Genomic DNA, 14938 nt, shown 5'->3' on the forward strand with positions numbered 1-14938 from the left:
ACACAGCTATTTAGTTTTTTATGAGCCTTCATGTCACTGTCACATCACACCCACATGATGGCGCCACAGTGTTGATCTTTGTGTTAACTCCATGAACACAAGGCAGCCTGGATCAGTTCCTGGTGGCAGTGGTGAGTCAGTCCACAGCCAGTGTCATCCTCAGTCATAAGCAGGCGTGGCTGTGGATGACTGAATGGTGAGTAATTGTCTTTACATAATAGGTGCAAACACATTCAAGCACAATGTGGTCAGTCCCTGCACACAACAGGCCTCCACTGGGATTACATAACACTTCCTTCCCCTGTGCTGTGAGACACTTGACACTTGAGATCCGTTGGTGCTGTGGTGACGCTCTGACAAGTAGATTGCACAATTTATCACAAGCTAAGAGAACGATGGAATCTGATCTTATTTTCTTACTCTTATGTAAGGAAATACAGAGGCCTGTGGGAATATATCAATATGAATCTCATAATACCAGTGATGAAGGAAGTGATTACATCCTTTTACTTACAAGTGAAATCAGCAACATCACATTGTAAAAGTGATTCTGCAGAATAACCCCCTTCATACTGGTATTTTATAATATGATATTTGGATTAATGTTTTGGTATGTATTGACTTTTTAAACATCTTTTTGATTTTGGTCTATTGCACATGTATTCGTCATAAAGATAAAGGATGGAAAATGTGTAATAACTTATCACACAATTACTATACAGTTTTAAAGTTGTCAATACACTTGTACCCTGGAATGTATATAGTTTATAGTATTGTATTTGAGTTTTTACTTTGCTTTATTTAAATCTAATTATTGCGCTAGTTGCTTAACTGACCCACTTTTCAATGTGCTTACATATGACACAAAAAAACTTGAACACTTCCTAAATGGAGTTTTTTAGCAATTAAATGTCTAATTCGAATACGATTGTCTTGTTTTCATTATTTTTCATGTTACATATAATCAAAGATTTGGAGTGTCATACTTACAATATACCTCGCAAATGTGGTGGAGTAGAATTATAAGGTAGCATTAAGTGGAAAGTACAGTGCTTGAAAAAAAACTTTCTTTCCATCATTGCATGATTCACTCGATCAATTGTTCTGCTGAGAGTGTTTTACAATGTGCTCCCTGACTCCTGACACGTATGATAAGGAGTCAGGGCACGTCAGCACAAGCTGATGATCAAGATATGAGAAGGGGAAGAGTTGAGTTTAGCTCCTGTCCGTCATCCGTGGATTTGCATATACTGCAAGTGTCGTGACGTAGGCCACACACCCCATCCTTACCACAGCTGTGTACAGCTGTGCCGTGTACAGGCCACGGTGACTCAGAGCTGTAACCTGCCGCAGCATGAACACACATGATGAATGGAAAGTAGGTGATTAAGAGGATTTGTCACAGTGATGCAAAGTCCGGTTGATCCAGTTTTAAAATTTGCAACAGGGTTCCTTGGTAGTTTGTTTTTTTCTGTTGAAAAGAGTGAATGAAAGAGTGAGAAAAGGCACATTCATCCAAAAAAGTATTTTTGCAGTGTGGTGTAAAAATACTCAGAGGAAACATGATTTAGCCTAAAGGATTGATTCACGTCATTTGCAATCTATCAAGTAGTGTCACATCTTTCCAAATGAGATATTTTTTATCATCCCCTGGCACAAAGTGTCATGTTCGAGCGGTAGAGAACATTTTCTAACAAGATGTCTGACATGATAAAAAAAGAATTTGATAAAGTATCTGAGCCGAAACAAAAAAAAATCAACCCAGATACTCAAGTAAAAATAAACAATTCAAAGTTTTCTTTGGACTTGAATAAGAGTGGATCAGATTACATGTAACTTTGTAAGAGTTCAAAGAGGGGTAATTGGATTCACATGGCGGCACCTGTAAACAAAGAAACCAGCGCTCTGAGGAAACGGCTGTTTTCTCCAGCACAGTGCAAATGAAAGGAACATTACTGATAATGGATGTCTGTTAAGGGGCTAACAGAGACCCCTTCACCTCAATTTCTTCTCATGTGCTCTATGTGAATGGATCAACACTCTAGTATTTTGTGATTTCCATGGTTATAGGAGTAAGTTTTAATTAGTGTTACACAAGTGAGCTGGGTTATAAAGATAGAAGCTTTTCTAAGGAAAGACGGTAAATGGAGAGTAATTACATTTCCTGATATCCTCTTCTTCTCTTGGCAGGTTCACTGTTTTGGAACAGAGCAGTCGTTCTTCTCAGCATGTGGCAGTTTGTGTCAACAGGCCGCTGTGATTCAAAGGGACCAAAGGTGGAAATCAATAAGGTCATGTTGTGTTGATGCATTTTATTCTGGTCACAAATAGAGATGATTTAAGATTGGAGTCGGACCGATTTGGATTTTTGGGGGTAGATGCTGATACCTATGGAGCCTTGAATGCCCTGACAGGTTTTCATTTGAATATATGCACAAGATATTTAGATATTATCTCTGTACAAGAGCAGCACGAATTTCATTATTTGACATTCCAAGGTGAAAATAACATTTTGAGGTATTTAGAAAAAAGATTACAAAAAATTAGATACCAATATCAGAGAATACATCAATACGGATATATCAGCCGATATATATATCATTAAAAAGAAAAAAACATTGGTAATGATTCCTAAGATGTCCTTGTAAATATATAGATGACTGTCGTGAAAGCAGGATATCTGTGGTGAGACTGAAGACTATAACCTCCTGCAGACATATAGGGAAGTTGCTATGGTTTGCATACCTTCTTTCTTTGTTGAAAAGCGGGCACGACATGCATAGCTTGATACAGTACATGACAAAAATGTGTGGGTCTTTGCCAAACACAACACTGCTTCTATCAGCACCTGAGAAAGAAAAGAACAGAAACATTGTACAGTCGGGGACACGGAGGACACAATGTCCTGAGATGTCAGATTTGGGCACGAAGAAGCGGAGGAGTGTTTCATAAACAACATGTGGGGCTTATTATAAAGAGCAGGTCCATAAAAAGTGGCTAATTCAAGTCTGATATATAAAGAGCTCACTCGTGACTTCAATATAAACCACTGAGCTATTAAGTAACTAACTGACCTGGCCTCAATGTTCACTTCAGCGCTGCTTTGAAAATAACTGTGTTTCTGGAGCAGTAATAAAGTGCTAATTTATGACTGTTAGGAGAGTCACACATGCACAGCAGTCCGTGCAGGTGTCGTCTTTCCTGCAGAGGTCAGTTTTATGTAACTGCCCCAAAGTGACCACGCCGACTGTTTTCACTTCTGCCTGGAAACACAAGGTCATCAACAACAAACAATCAGAGTGTCCTGTCGTTCTGAAGAGTTCTCAATGTAGATAGCTGAGACTGTGGGCTGTTATGATACAGTGGCACGGTGGACAGTGGTGAGCACCGTGGTCCCAGGTTTGATCCCCAGTTTGGCCGCAGTCTCTCTGTGTGCAGTTTGCATGTTCTCTTAAGTTAATTGTCCACTCTGAACAGCTCCTAGTTCTGCAACCGAGTGTGAATGGTTGTTTGTCTCTGTTTCACGTTGCCTGGGATATCACACTGGTGTTTTTACAGACTGGAGCAGTTTGGTTTATAAGACTTTATACTTTAATGTCCCCTGAGGGAAATATATTTTCATGTATGAATATGTACATGTTTTTTGTTTGATTTTTCATTTTTTTTACACTCTAAAAAAGAAAGGGCAGAAAAACAAAAACAATTTACAAAAAACAAATGAACTTATACTTACATATTTTGACTGGCATACATCTTTAAATAACACAGCAGGATACAGATCACTGCAGTGAAACATAATAAAATATAAACCAAATTGTCGTAACAGACGTTCTAAATGTAAGACTGAAAATGGGACATTGTTGATTTGGAATAAATGTATATACTGTATCTTTATTTAACACTATGTATAACTATATATTATAACTAAATGAACAATGGCTGAATTTCATATGGTTGATCACTTTCATGTCTTGGAATCAATTAGTACAATGTAGTTTGCTGTGAACGTTTGTATATGTAACAATTGATTCTTTCACACGTCTCTTTGTTCACTCAGTTATAGAAAAATATCCAGATTCAGAAATTATCTGTGATGAAATGATTTATATCATAGACCCGTGTTTGTAATTCTGCCATTAGTCACAAAAAGGAGGAGAGAAAATAAAGACTCATGAAGACAGTCTCTTAATAAAACAGTAATTTATTTCTGACTGAAAACTAAAATCGTCTGAACAGCACATTTCAAGGGCATCGTTAAGATATTTTCTCCAAGGCTCAGTGATCACGTTCATACAGTACACTTGGCATGTACACGGCATCTCCTTCAAAAGAAAAGAAATACAGAAAAGAGAAAGAAATAAGCCCATTTCACAAAAAAAAAAAAGGAAATCAAAGTGTCCATCAAGTAGAAAGATGACTGATTGTACAATTACCAAGCGTTTTGGTTTGGTTCTAAGCCACAGAGAAAGAAACCTGATCGCCTGACGATGGCAGGCGACAGCAAAGGAGGCACAAAGACGTGGAAGCACAGACAGGACATCCCATAATATGCTCATACACAATCTACTGGGTTCCAGCTTTAAAGTGTGAAAAATGTTTAATAGTTTCCGTTGTTTTGTGGGACATTTGTTTTTTTCCATGGTAAGCAAAGTGTCTAAACGCATTCATTAAATACATTAAAATTTGCTTTGTAACAAAACCCTTTCTCTGCATATGAAAACAAAAGATGGCTCTTTTTCTGCCTAATGTTTTATGCACAAGGACCTTCCATCCCACACAAACACCTTTTCCATTATATATATATATATATATACACATATATATATACATATATATATATATATATATATACACACATACATATATACACATACATATATACACACATATATATATATACATATACATATATATATATACACATATACATATACATATATATATATACATATATACATATATACACATATATATATATACACATATACACATACATATACACATATACATATATACACATATACATACTCTTACCCTCTACAACTTACTCCACCCTCTTTGCCCATTGTTCTCTTTCACAAACCCTCCGACGATCATTCACAGACTGACAACTTGACAGGAAAATAAAGAGTGCTGGATAAAAACATGAGGTAAGAAAGTGGTCTGATTATAGATCATGCAGAACATGCAAAACAGCAACAAAGTATAGGGATGGAGAGAAAGTATAGGACAAAAAAAATACAAAAACTAAATGTGCATTTATAAATGGGGAGGAAAAAAAACATACACAGCTTTGCGTCTTTGGTTATAAAGTAGGTCGAACAATTTTCACAGCTTTTCATCCCCCTTACCACAACCACAAATTCATAATTTTTCATTTTGACAAAGAAAGTCTAAAAAAAAGTAAATTATTAGTTTCTTTATCGAAACAGCCCATCACATAATTCATATCTTAACAAACTGGTGTTCTCCTGTACAAACCCTCCTCCTCCTCACTCTTAATACTTTACACTTTACAAAATATACATTCAACCTGGATTTCACCTAATGCAAGCTCAGCCTTAGTGTTAGCACTATCTCGTGAGAAGAAACGTGTCTATCATGGAACTTATTGCCTACTTACTGAGATCTACTGCGAGAGACAACCAAATTTAATACCTGACAGATTCTAAAATACCAAAAAGACCAAAGAGAAAGGTTTCTTTTTGCTTTTTAATAAGTATCTTGATGACATTGTTCATTTACATTATGAAAATAGCAGCCCTGAAATAAATAAATGCAAATACTAAAACTGAACTAATTAAAAAGTATCACGATTCATGTCAAAAGTATGGTGGCTCTGAGAAAACAACATAAGCGTTTGTTGCAGCATATGACAAGCTGGGGGCGCTCGACTCGCTCCACTCGAGCCGGCCCCCTGGCGTCCTCCTCCGCTCAGGGAGGACGAATCTTCTCCCCCACCTCTCTGCCGTCTTCCAGCCCTGGAGTGATGTGGGGTAGAGATGCTGGGCTGGATGTTTTTACAGGACCCTCGCAGGGGCATCGTCCACTTCCATCACTTGTTACCCGAATAGATCGGGCCCTCTGTGCCTTTTGACCCCTCCCCCAGTCCCCTGCACAATATCAGCATGCAGTTTTACGGTTTAGACTGACTCCCCTACCCCTTTCCTTCTTTCCCCGCTTCTCTGCAGCCAAACACAGGGCCAGAATAAGACTTTTCAATTGGTGGTAAATGTCTTAACAACGTGAAGGCCTGGTGACGGCAGCGTGCACACATCGAAGCATGGCTCTAGGTGACAAACAAACATGTCGCTGTTGTTGATTTTTCCTCAAATGGGACATACTGAGCGCAGAGCAGAGCCTTTTGCTTTATGGAGCTAACGGGACGGTAGCAGTTGTTGTCTTTTTCTAACAGAATCTTCCGCTCCTGTCCGTGGGAGGTGTGTGTTTTTTAAGCTTGTGTTCTGGGGGAAGGGGGATCACGCCGAGGTGATGTTGGGCTGATGAGGGACGCTCGGGCTCCCCTCGTGATGAACTAAGGGGTTGTTGTTGTTGTTGTTGTTTGTGACGAGCGGGTGTTGCTGCTGCAGCAGCAGCGGTGGTGTGTTGCTGCCCTGGGTGAGCTGACCGGACAGCTGGCTGAGCTGATCCGAGTTGGCCAGCGACTTGAGCACGGCGTTCTCGCGCTCCAGCACCGAGTTCCTCTCGTACAGCTCCTTGATCTGTTCCTTCAACACCTCCACCTCCTCGCGAACAGCATACATCAGGTGGCTCTTCACCAAGTCCTGAGAGAAGACACGACAATGGAAACTTAAATTACTACACAAAATGACACTCACTGTACATTCACACAACAGCAGATTCCATCTTCAAAAAGGGAGGAAAGCGAAAAATGTCGTTTCAGAGCTCAAAGCGATAATTGGTGACGTTTTTTTGGAGACATGTTTAGCGCTGAAGCGTCGCGGCTGTGAGGATTTCAACAGCTGCATTTTAAAGAGGTCAGTTGTCAATCAGAGTGCAGCGGTTGTATCAGCGTGGTTGAGTCAGTTGTGTCACTTAGCGTCAGCAAACACAGTTATGAAACGAGTCATTGTACAGGCTTGCAGAGAATGAGGGTCAGCTGACCATGTTTGCTGTAACTGTAATGAGTGGAAAACTCACCATTGCCTGCTCAATCTTGTTATCGATGGCAACAACGCTGGCACCGGATGCACTGTGGAGAGAGAGAGAGAGAGTAAAATGTTACTTCAGGATATCAGTCTCATGTCTACCACGTGCTGAGGACTGAAATCAGCTCGGCCGTATTCACCGACTGTCAAATCTGCTCCTTTAAGTGACAAACACAACCTCGTGTACTTTTATTTTTCAAAAAGAACATTGAACTATCCCTGGGTTATTTTCAGAAAAAACATTCTCAGGGAATGAGATGAACTGATTTGGAATAAAATGCTTTTCCAACAGACACACCAGAAATACAAATAATCTATTTTTAGTGATCTTGAGAGAAAGTGTCACAAAGGAACACTTTCAAATCCTGCAGAGGGCCTGTGTTTGATGTTGTTAAAGGCAAAGTGGGATATTACAGACATGGCACCGATCTTAAACACGGGCTAAATCGGACTGGGCTAAATCACCATACATGTCATTTCCCATTCCATTAGAGGTGGGAGGGGAAAACGGTGTCATGCTAAACACTCCCCTCAGCACAGGTCCATACTTCTCTCCATTACAGCATTGTGTACTTTACATACACAGATAACTTTGATGTAAAAATACTGGAGGTACAATTGACCTTCATCACACTAAACACTAAAGAGGTTCAACCACAACTCCCATTGCCATCTCATCACTTATAATCTCAATCGGAGATTTCTCTTTAAATGTCTTTTCTTATTGTATTTCATAACCTTCCAAGTGTTTATTTCCATTCAGTGAGTCAGCATCAAACTTCACATGTCATCTTTCCACAGAAAAAAAAAGCATGTGTCCAAGTGTAAATAAGAATATAGTCACGGCTGTGTCATGTACCCTAGTGTAGAAGCAGCAGGGGCAGGATAGCAAAGCTCCTGGACATTGCTTAAATTCCAACATGTCAGCAGGTCGTGGTCATTATCAGTTCTGCCTCTACAGGACTATGCTGCAGTGAAGGCAGATCACAGATCATGGAAGGAGGAAGACTTCACTCCTGCAGGAGCTGTGATCCGGGCGCGGCTGGGATCGGTTTACACGATCAGCTGCATCTCATCGCCTCCGCTCTCTCGGTTAAAAACACATTAAATCATATTCTTGGGAGGGGGGGGGGTTACGTATCCCCTGTTGCTTCTTTATGAATCCAGCTGGTTTAAACTGTTTTTCAAAACCACTTCAGAGCAGCGCAACATCTTGTTTTGCGACCTCTTTTCTCCTCCGCGGGAAGAAAGAGAGAAGGGAAAAAAGGCATCTCAGTTTAACCCACAAAAGACGATTCACTTACTGAGCCTCGATCCAGATCCTCACACAACACGACGCCAGTGAATGTTGAGAGTTCACTTCACGGAGAGAACAAATATATAAAAACACCAAACTGGAGCTTTTATCTTATTCTCCAGGAAAAACAAGCTTCTCTCCTGCGCGCACAAACACCGCCCAGCTCGGATGTGGATGCAGAAACTAAAAAAAGAAAAGCAAGCACCGAGTCGGTTCGGTGCCGCTAGAAGGTGCTCTGACATCCAGGAGAGGGACCACGAAGTCCAGGCGCACTATTGTCATGTTTGGACACAGCCTGAGGCCACATGGTGCAAGTGCAGCGAGAGCAACACATGCAAAGACGGGTCCGGGGGAGTGAAGAGCTCAAAACATGTGCGCATGAGCCCGAATGCCTTTATTTACATGACATGCGTGCGCGTAATTTAGGTCTTTTTCAAAGCGTAAACTTTATTCCGTGTGCGTAAAGATGAAGCGTGAACTTGGAAACTCGAGTATCCGCACTTCAACTCATTGTGGATCCGTGTAAATACAATACAACTAAGCTATAAATGCATTTAAAACATTGTTGACTTAAAAAAGGTAAGCGTTGAGCACCACCACAGGATCGTGTGGAGCCCCAGTGCTTTATCCAGGACTTCACAGCCTTCATGCCGGAGCGCACGTAGGCAACAAGTCGCGGTGGTGGTGGTCAAACGGGGGGCGTGAAGTACAAACAAAACCCAACATGATGCCACTAGTGGGACCACACGCTGACCACAGGGAGGACAATGGGTCAAACAGCTGATCGGAAAGCTCTTGAAACACTCAGGATGCAGAGAAAGAGGCCAAATGGCAACTTTACATCCACAGCATTGAGTTAATATGAGAGTGTACAAGAGGCAGAACGGCAGCAAACCCACAGACTAACAATCCCACCGACCACATGGAGGTAAACTCATCCCAAAGTAAAACACTCAGAAAGTTCTTTACCTGACGCATCTTGCTCTGTACGTCATCAAACGCCCCGAGTACGTGGGTGATGTTCCCGGCGAGCAGGGCAGACTGTAGCTCATTCTGCAGCGCATGTCGGTGCCGTTTCTACGAAGCCTCTCCGAACTTAAAACAAGTTTACACTGAGTTCTCTGTGCGTGTGTTGCGACGACAGCGCCTCCTGTTTGACTTCGCAGCTGAGTTGAGTCTTAAAAGCCCGCTAGGTCACATGGTTGGGAAACAAGGAGGCGGAGTTGAGTCTGATCTCCCTCCTCCCTGCACTTCATTCAGTCCTGAACAAGTTTCATTACTCTCTGCAGCCACTGTGCCAAGAACAAAATCTCTCCAGAGGCACAGGACGACTAATTCCACAGATAAAGCTGTAATTAGAAGAGGACGTAGTGCTTTGTTTTTCTTTTGTTGATGTACGGACAAACAATGAGGTCTTGATGCTCTTGTTCTTTTCTGTTGGCACATAAATGTCAAACTATAGGTGTTGGCTTTGTTCATTGTTTCAAAGTGGATCTCCGCAACATTTTCATAATGTTTCTGCAAATGTGAACTGGTCAAGCTGCTTTCAGACGTGCACCAAACTCCGGGTATCCTCCAGAAATTATCCAGAGAACATCCGAGTCAGTTGCTCCTGACTTTCTTTACTTTCTCTTCCTGTCAGCCCCCCAGTAAGAACTCTGGAGAATGTCAGTGTGCCCATGTGAGATGACAGCAGGATATTACAGACAGAGGTGCATGTGGAAGACGCTGAAGAAGATGTCAATTTGGAAAGACAAGCGTTGATGTGCTGTAAACCCAAACAGCAGAATTTATATGTTATGTAGTGCCTCCTGCGTGCTCTATTTAGCCGTCACTCCTCACTTGAACGCATTTTCTTGTTGTTGCGAACGCGTCTGACCCGGACAAGCTCCTGCTGCGTTCTTCATATGTGAGAGGCAAAGTTCAGATCACGTCCAGACAATATGGGTTCACACATTATCTGGAGTTCATGTTTGAAAACAGCTTCGGTGTTCTTTTTAATTTGATTATTCAACAGCAGAGGTGTTGAGGAAAATGTGAAAATCGACTGGTGAAGGGTGACAAGGCGAATGAGGAGGCTCGTTTTCCCTCATGAACTGTATGCTATTGACACATAACCAAAGAAAAATGAGAATACTGTGATATTTTCATTGGTCAAATTGACTAAAATCCGTGCACTGAAACGTCATTGAATGTCACACTAAATCCCCTGGGTGAGTTCATGTGCTTTGCAAGTAAGTAATCAGATTGGTAAAGCAGTGTTCCACATTTCCTCAGTGTTCTGTTTCTTTCCTGTGGCAACACAAACAGCAAACCACGTGAGGCAAAGTAAGACTTCAAAAAATGTCCACCTCCTTTTCTCCTCTCATTTGCATTCCTGTCACACTGCAGAGCGAGATAAAAGATATATTATTAAAAATTATAACTGCAATTTGGAGATGATGAACAGCATGAAAGATCCACAACAAGGGTCTTGCTCGGACGTGTGATGCGAGGGCTGATAAACAACAAGAGGTGTGGGCATTCCTCCCTTTTGGAACTGAGCATTTACACATCATGGACAAAAAGAGAGAGGAATGTTTACGAGCTGAGGCTGTAAAGTGTTTTTATCAATAATAAAAACAAAAACAAGAGTCATGCAGGTTACATTAAATCAGTGTTGTCGAGTGACTGCGAGATCGGGCCTGAAGGAGATAGAAGAGATGTTAGAAGGAAAGTAAGTGGACTCGTTTGTTGCCATTCACTGTCCAAGCAAAACAAAGCAAACTGTACATTTTATACAAAGAGGAAGACATGTGGAGGTTTATATAAGGGCCTCTCGCTGTGTTAACCTCAACATGGGCCTTCCCCGCAGACTGCAGCAGCACGACCCCCCACAACAAAGTCTGCAGGACCACAAGGCAGCACATTCCAGATCGGGACACCTCCGGCTTAGAGGCCAGCGCCTCCCGACCCAGACATCTGTGTCAGAGCCACCATCACGCTGGGACAGCACACAGTCAAGCTGCTCAGAGAGGACTGGTTATCAAAACAGACCTGCAACCTCAAAGTGTTTGGTTTGATACCAGCTCCGGTTGTTTCCATCATCAGCATGTGTCCTGTTTGACACGGAGCTCCGACCTGCTCACGCACAGCAACACTGATCAGCCACAACATCAGTAACTGCTTTTTCTGTTTCTGATCAGCACACATATTGATCCTGACATTTTGGGTGGACCTGTTTCATATGAGACACGTGCAGGAGCAAAGTGTGCTCGCATCTCCACGAGTTTGTCACATGATGTTTCACAGTGCCAGAAATCCAATGTGGCACACGTCCCCAACCCAAAGCACGCAAACACTCACCGTGGGGGGAGGCAGCTGGATAAATTAGACCTCAGTGATAACCACCCTCCTCCTCTGCGAGTGCATTTCAAAACAATAGGTGGAGGGTGGGCTGTAACAACAGAGGGAGTGCGCTTACTCACTGGCGACTCACTGTTGTCCTCTTTCAAACTGCTTTAGTGCAGCTCTCATTGTTTGTAGATGTAGTTCAGCTGCTGCACCAGAAGAGGTCGGCAGAACACTCAAAAGAGCAACTTCAGGCAGAAGTCTTTCTTTAATGATCACAATTAACTCATTATGGCAGAAATCAGCAAATTTTACACTTGGCAAAATGAGAAAATATAAAAATTTTAACATAAAAATTATCAAATTAGTGCCATTCATCAGGCAAAAACCACTCCAACGTGCCACCATATGCTTATTAATATTTACAGTTGTCATCTAACAAGGGAAACTTTCAATACAGTCACTAATGCTACAAGTAAACATTGACAGAGAGGGTTTCATTATAAGACTTAAAAGACCTTTATGTTGCACTTATACCAAATAAATATAAAAAACAATGCTAGGGGTTGTCCAATGCTACACAGAGGAAGAATATATAGGACATATAACCATGTTGGTCCTAATATGGTCCTGCAGCCAAAGAGGAAATTAATTTATGATGAGGGAAAACAAGTACTTTGTATCTCCTGATGGCTTTACAGCAGAAATAAACCAGGGAGAAAACCTGACGAACAATAAATATGTCCAAAGTTTTACCAATGTTAACTGTAACGAACGCCAAAAGTTACGTCAGAATGCTTATTTTCACAATACACAATTGAAACAGCCCTCCCTCCGATGTCCCCACTGCGCATAGGCTTCCAGAAAGCAACGGAAAACCCCGGAAATGTAATGTTTCCGAGAACTGGAATTGGCTTCTTGACATAACTTAGTGAAAAGATTGGAAAGGAAAAATCAACTGCATGACTCTGCAACCAACCAAGCTTCTCAACCCGCCTCGCAACACTTTGCTCGACTAATGATCCCCCTCTCTGAAAACAAAGAGACCAGTATTTTTAAAGGGAGACTTCTCAACAGGAGACCTGTGAGCCTGACATGTTTACCTATCTAGTTAGACAAATTAGATCATGGCAGCGGCCACATCCAGTTTTCCATGGAAACCCCCACTGTAAATAAGGCTTTAGTGTTTTAATTTTTAGATCAATTATGTCTCTGTCCAGGAAAACTTGAGATACTTTATCCAAAAAAAATTCTTTAGACATCTCTAAGGCTGTAAATAATAATACACAAGTATCATTACCTCATACCACAAGAAAACATTCCATTATGTTGTTGATTGTAACTTAAAACTGATAACACAAGTCAAGGTGAATATTTTTGCAGTGTGTTAACAATAATGATTTGCATTGTTGGATCACATTCACATGCTTGTCATGATCCAAACAACCACAAATCTATCTTTGGTGATGCATACTTGAAATTTGCATTTTGGACTAGAATAGTCACAAAAGGAAAGAATCTTGACAATTGCAGGATGCTGGGAGTCAGTTAATATGAGTCTCTGAACGTTGGGTATTTATCGGATGCTGTGTTGTTGGGACGTCTTTTGTAAGGGGAGGTACACGCTGAAACAATATAGACTAAACAAAATAAGACGGACCTCAGGGACTGCTCGTTCGGAGATTGAAGCTTTATTTTTCCAGCACTAAATCAGAGTCATGAGTGGGTGAGTCTGGTGCCACCGAGCTTCCTCGTAAACAGCCCAAAGGAACTGTCCCACTCGTACCCTCGCCTGTTACATAATCCCCAGACTTGTTCACAAACATGGCCTTGTTGTACATGTCCCACGTGACATTCCCTCTAAGACCATCAGCTCGCCCTAAGACATGGACACCTTCAGAAGACGCCTTGGTGGATGAATTAGACGACAGGGAGCACATGCTTGTTTCGAAGCCCTTGAGGAGTTGATACAGTCGAAGACGACCTCGGTTCTTGAGACAGCGGATGAGCTTCAACAGTCAGTCTTAATTTTACCGGGTTACGGAGGACTTCGTTATTTTAACCTGTGTCGGGACTAAAATAACTCCTGTCAGGGATGTTTGTTAATGGTTGCAGCGTCATCTCACCCAGCTCCCGAAGAAATAATAAAGAGCCACAGTGTAATGTGACCATCAAACTCCATGTGCAAACAGTAGGGGACCCAGGGTGGGGGGGGGCCTTAAATAATCACCGTCTATACGGTGCTCAAATGAAAGCAGATCCTCAGAATGCACCACGTCTCAATATCATATTTAATGACTTTTTCTCCACTACCCTCAGTGATTTGGGTGTGTGCCACTTGTTTGGCCCAATGTGGATTGAGACCCCACAGAAATGTGTTAAAAGTAACTCTTACTCCTGAAGCCTTGATGGGAAAATCCTGGCACCTCGCTGTTAACGAGCCTCTGTATTCAGCAGAGCATTTATCACGGGATCAAGGACTTAGCCTCATTTGGGCTTCCTCTCTGAGCTACAGGGTCTGGGTCAGACTAATGTCAATAGGAGCAATGCTGTGAAAACTCTGGGACCTGATACATGTCTCAGCCATTAGTGTTTAACTGCTGCATCCATCTAATTTTTTTGTGAAACTTGAGCTTCAGGACTTGACGTTACACAGCGGAGACTGAGAATAATTGTTAGCTGTAACCCCGATAAAACATACAATGTGTAACTTCTGGCGCTAGGGGTCTCTCATTCAAAACAAAAAACCTAGCTTGACAGCATCATGAAGCAACGTGTGATCATGGGAGTTGTTGTCACTGGGAAAGCAGATATGACGCAATTAAAAGGCAACCGAAATGAAACCTCCTGTTATCTTGAATAAAACCGAGGATTTCTCTGGGTTTGAACATTGTTGGATACATTTTGAATAATGCAAGTACACAAGTAAACAACAAATTAAACATAGGTCTAGTCATTTTAGACATTTTAATTAAGAATTAGTACACATAATACCTTTAAATTTAAGCAGAATGCCAAATGTACTTCTTCCGATAATCATTCACTGCATGGCTGTGTATGGCTGTGTATGGCTGTGTACGCCAATTGACCCTCTGCTGATCCGAACAGTAGAAGCCTGTGGTTATATTGGGTATCTCCCAGT

The 14938-nt window shown here is 41.6% G+C and overlaps 1 protein-coding gene across 2 annotated transcripts in view; it reads right to left on the reverse strand.

Annotated features, from left to right (window-relative positions):
• Window positions 1–5698: 5698 nt before the first annotated feature.
• The window catches only part of tsc22d2 (TSC22 domain family 2), a 33092-nt gene continuing 23852 nt past the window's right edge, over window positions 5699–14938 (reverse strand). For both annotated transcript variants that reach the window (XM_035176142.2, XM_035176141.2), the window contains 2 exons: window positions 7162–7213; window positions 5699–6785 (listed from right to left, as the gene is read on the reverse strand). In XM_035176142.2, coding sequence (XP_035032033.1) covers window positions 6480–6785; window positions 7162–7213 — 358 coding nt within the window. In that variant the 3' untranslated portion in view covers window positions 5699–6479. The remainder of the gene's footprint in view (window positions 6786–7161; window positions 7214–14938) is intronic.

This window comes from Hippoglossus stenolepis, chromosome 14 (genome assembly GCF_022539355.2).
Source record: "Hippoglossus stenolepis isolate QCI-W04-F060 chromosome 14, HSTE1.2, whole genome shotgun sequence".
NCBI classification, from domain to species: Eukaryota; Metazoa; Chordata; class Actinopteri; order Pleuronectiformes; family Pleuronectidae; genus Hippoglossus; species Hippoglossus stenolepis.